Source organism: Rhagoletis pomonella, unplaced genomic scaffold, assembly GCF_013731165.1.
Source record: "Rhagoletis pomonella isolate Grant_MI unplaced genomic scaffold, Rhpom_1.0 Rhpom_scaffold_09872, whole genome shotgun sequence".
NCBI classification, from domain to species: Eukaryota; Metazoa; Arthropoda; class Insecta; order Diptera; family Tephritidae; genus Rhagoletis; species Rhagoletis pomonella.
In genome coordinates this window covers 1-4,359 of record NW_023468402.1, presented here as the reverse complement: position 1 = coordinate 4,359, position 4,359 = coordinate 1, and the positions used below count along the sequence as shown (strand labels likewise).

General features: G+C 31.7%; 1 protein-coding gene across 1 annotated transcript; it reads right to left on the bottom strand.

Moving 5' to 3' along the window:
- Nucleotides 1-951: 951 nt before the first annotated feature.
- LOC118756334 lies at nucleotides 952-3,611 on the bottom strand. Its single transcript, XM_036491105.1, has 8 exons — nucleotides 3,464-3,611; nucleotides 3,278-3,405; nucleotides 3,068-3,211; nucleotides 2,802-2,993; nucleotides 2,574-2,748; nucleotides 2,349-2,518; nucleotides 1,473-1,626; nucleotides 952-1,409 (listed from the first exon to the last, which is right to left on the bottom strand). The coding sequence occupies exons 1-8, from the start codon at nucleotides 3,609-3,611 to the stop codon at nucleotides 952-954; spliced, it is 1,569 nt and encodes a 522-aa protein (XP_036346998.1).
- Between the last annotated feature and the right edge of the window lie 748 nt (nucleotides 3,612-4,359).

The window sequence follows — 4,359 nt, the reverse complement described above, 5'->3', positions numbered from 1 at the left end:
CGTCAAAATAAATAACGTAAGGAATTGCTGTTTTATCGCTGAATAAACTCATTTTAGATTTCCATAATTTTCCATTAACAATGTTTTTTAATTCATTATCATTTGCAAGGAATTTCTGTGTATTTTCCAAAGTATCTTTTAATACATTAGGAAGTTCGAAGAAATGTTTAATTTGAAATCGTAATGGCATTAGTACACCCTTACTGTGTTGCTCTGTTAACGAAATTGCATGGTGATGAACTACGGGCGCAATTCTATTATCAATGTCGAATTCTTGTGGGTCTTCAAAGCACTTTCTCATTTTGAGTTCCTTTAAAAATTTGTAAAATGTTTTACATTTTGAAAAGGGATCTCTTAAAAACGAAACTAAGTTTCTGAGTTGGACTTTTTCTTGTTCTGCAAAATCGAATATAATATTTTCTAAAAAGTGTGCTATTGGCAAAAGCAAATCATTTGTTATATCATCAATTAGTCGTTCTGCATCAGATCGAGCGAAATTTGATTGACTGTGCAATTTACTCAAAAATAGTAGCGCAATATTTTCGAACTCAGCATGAGAAAATTCGTATATTTCTTGGCGTTCTTGATTACATTGCCGTTGGTTTAATTGTGGTGGAAAATTATTATTTTCGGATTCACTAAGACTCTGAACATTTGGAATTATATTAGAAATGCATGAATTCGCTTTCTTAAAGTGGCTTTTAAAAGTTCGCAAGCACTGATAATAATGACAGCAATGTAGACAGTAAAAAGTACTAGATGATGTTAAATTGTGAAAATTTTTTAGATGATTTACGAGTATATCAACATCTTCAAAATTGTTGTTGCATACAAAACACAAAACCATTTTAAACAAAAAAATAATAACTATTACATATATAATATTTAATAATAATTATTGAATATTGAAGGTGTTAAGATTTATGTGACTACGTATCTATACTTAATAAATTAAATTAAGTCCCTCAGCAAACAAAGGACATTTTGAGAAGTTTTATCTTCAGTCAATTCAATGGAATAAAAATATCTTTGGACAAACGTCCAAAACTCAATGCTATCCTGTGGATATTTTAAATGTAATACATGGAAAGTCTTAAAACATATGTCTAAAGCGCTTAAAAATGAAGGAAGCTCATACTTAATGTCGTCATAGTAAACATAAAATTTGCAATTACTTAAATCACTGCCAATTGCGATAATTAGTGGTTGCAATGTCTCACCGCGTGCATAGAGTGATTTTTTCAGATTATCCAATTTATTTTCGACATCGTTCACAGTACTAACTTGTAGTAAAAACGAGAGCTGAGAATCTTTGATAGTACTTCTAAAAATCGTTTTGTCACCTGCCTTCCGCTTTATATTAGGTCGTAGTACAACGTGCAGTAACAATGCTATAAGTTGATCTGAACCTTTAATAAAAGTATATTTATTATAAAAATCATTTAATCTTATTATTACCAATGTTAACAAACCTTTATCAATCTCATTAACTTTTTTCAAGTGCTGAAGATTTTGAATATCCTTTACCCTCTTATTCAAAATTGGTATAATTTTTGTTCTAAAACCTTGCCATTTCTCTGTTAGCTGTGAGCAATTCTGATGTAGAGCATTGAAGTCAATATCAATCTGCAATAAAGGAAAGCATTATTAAATTTTGAGTTTTAAATTCTGTAGCGACCATTTTTACAGCCAACCGACTAAAGAATAATATTGTGAAGGTTGGAGCTAGCTCAAACATTTTTCTAAGTTTTCCGATTTTTTTTGAAAGAGAAATGCAAAATGTATATATTTATTTTTTGTATTTTATGGAAGAAATTGATCAACACCCTCTAAGCAAAAAAAGGAAAATTCAGGGAAATTTTTGAGCTACTTCCAACTTGCATATCTATTATTATATGAAAGTTGATTGGGTTTCACAGCAGTGGTTCGGTTCAAAACCCGATTCAGAACCGGTTTGCAGCCGTGCCTTTAAATATTGGGTCATATGATTAAAAAAGGTTTTTGTTTTTTCTAAAATTTTCACAAATTTGACATCAATTTGTATAAAGAAACTTTCAAAATTTGAGAAAAGGTTTTGAAAAAGCAATTGCTTTTTTTATTAATATGACGCATTACTTTCATATATGATAGTATTTCAAGAGGAAGTTTTTGTATTTATTGGGTCACTTAATAAAAAAGAAAATGCTTTTTCGAAATATTTTCTCAAATTTTGAAAGTTTTTTCATACAAATTGATGTCAAATTTGAGAAAAATCTTTTTTTTTTATTAATATGACCCATTTGATTGTAAATTCAAACTAGTCAACCAATTCTGACAAGTTTAAACGTAAAACTAAGAAATCCATTTACCAGATTGTATCCACATGAATGGGAAAAAAGTTTCCAGGCCCGTAAAGTTTTCGCTGATGTGCTACCACTTGAGTTCAAAATTTCTTGTCGTCTGATTTTGAAGGTTTTTTTCCAATTTGCTTCAACTGTGCTCCACGGCGAATCAAAAAGTTTGAGCCAGTCATAGGCAGCTGCATAAAAAAATATGAAATAATTACAAAACAAAAGCTATTGTGGTGGCGTTACATTTTTCATCCTCGAAAGTAAATGTATATTCTTCTGTCGGTGATGCCTCAGGAGTTGAACTTTCTGGGTCCACTAATTCACCGGATTTCCTCAATCTCTTCAATGTGTTGTAATATTTATCGTACAAGCGGCCTGCTGGTCTCAAGGTAATAGGATCTTTGTGGTAGTAAATCGACTGAAAATAGGTGAAAATTTAGAAAATAGTTTTGTAATGAATAAATAATTTACCTTGTCATCTTTAAACCTGTTTGCAATATCTTGCGCAATAGATTGGAATATATTTCGGCATATTTTGATTTTTCTTTTAATAAACCACGACACAGTGGCATCAATTAAGATCTTCCTCCCAGCGTCATCTAGTTTGTCCAGTCGCAGAACATACTCGCCAGTTGGATGGGCACTTAACACTTGCTTCAAATCCTTAAAAATTGTAGGTTTTTAAAACTTGTTTAATGTTTTGTTGGGTTTGTGAGGTGCCTCATATATAAACTTACGAAGTCATGTGAAGATGAACTGGATGTTTGTGAGCATGAAGGAGATTCGATGCCATTGTTGATCCGCTGCCGCCACTGCTGCACAAAGTCAACAAAACCAGAATTGGCGGACGCTGTATCGCACGTCGACACGCTACCATACCCCTGAAGGAATTTTGCAACAAAAAAGATTCTTCATGAAATGATCACAGAGGGATTCACAATACTTACGTTTGTTTTCCTCCAAGTTATGAGTTGATGGCGGAATTCCGCTCTAGCACCAATGGTGTCGTTTTTAAACAAATCAGCAAGGTCAGATTCCGTCAGATATTGCAAATTTTTCAAGGTTATTGCTTGCGCTGGAATTTCACTAAATTAACTAAAAACTACAACAATGACAATGTATTTGCAACTTACCTTTAAATTCAGCGATTTTATGTGAAAATCCCCACTCCAAAATCAATTTACAAAATTCCGTGTCTTCTGGATCAGGATTATCCATATCATCCGCCTCCACAGCACGCAAAATATTTAGCGAAAACAATTCACTATTGTTAAGATTCATCAACACTTAATTTTAATATATTAATTAATTTAATTTCACTTCACTGCACCTACGCAAATAACAACGTCCATGAAAAGTTTGCAAATGAATATGAAAGAAGAAAAGAAGAAGCAAAACATCAAAAGTGCCGTTATTCTTATCGCATAAACTCTCTTTTCGGTTAGATTAACAATCAAAATAGTAGAGCTACAATTTTATTCGGTTAGTTTTACTATTTCTGTGGTTAAAAATAGTAACTTTACCATTTTGCAGGTTGGCCATACCAATTTTTTGTGGTTAAATTTATGTGCTACAATTCTAACGATTAGTTTAACTATTTTTGTGGTTATTCTCATCATGAAGAGGGAAGAAAGAGAGAAGAGAATTACGTGAAAACTATCTTTTCAGTTAGATTAACAATCAAGATAGTAGAGTTACAATTTTATCCGGTTAGTTTTACTATTTTTGTGGTTAAGAATAGTAACTTTACCATTTTGCAGGTTGGCCATACCATTTTTTGTAGTTAAATTTATGTTCTACAATTCTAACGATTAGTTTAACTATTTTTGCGGTTAAAAATTTCCAAATTCGTATAACAATTTTTCGTTGATTATATTAACAACCTGAATTGTACTTGTTGTTTGTGTTTTCAATGTAAAATAGAAAAATGGTTTATTTACAATCTTTTTCGGTTAGATTAGCCTATCTTTTTTCTTTCTGTGTAGGAACCGTCGTAGCTGTTTTGGAGTTTTGGGGTCCGGAAAATCTC

Bases quoted from the DNA above. Each gene is read 5' to 3' on its own strand.
- LOC118756334 (XM_036491105.1), bottom strand. From the start codon at position 3,611: ATGAATCTTAACAATAGTGAATTGTTTTCGCTAAATATTTTGCGTGCT. The intron at 3,406-3,463 runs GTAAGTTGCAAA...GTGAAATTCCAG, and splicing joins TAAAATCGCTGAATTTAAAG to CGCAAGCAATAACCTTGAAA. The intron at 2,519-2,573 runs GTAACGCCACCA...TTTTTTATGCAG, and splicing joins TACTTTCGAGGATGAAAAAT to CTGCCTATGACTGGCTCAAA.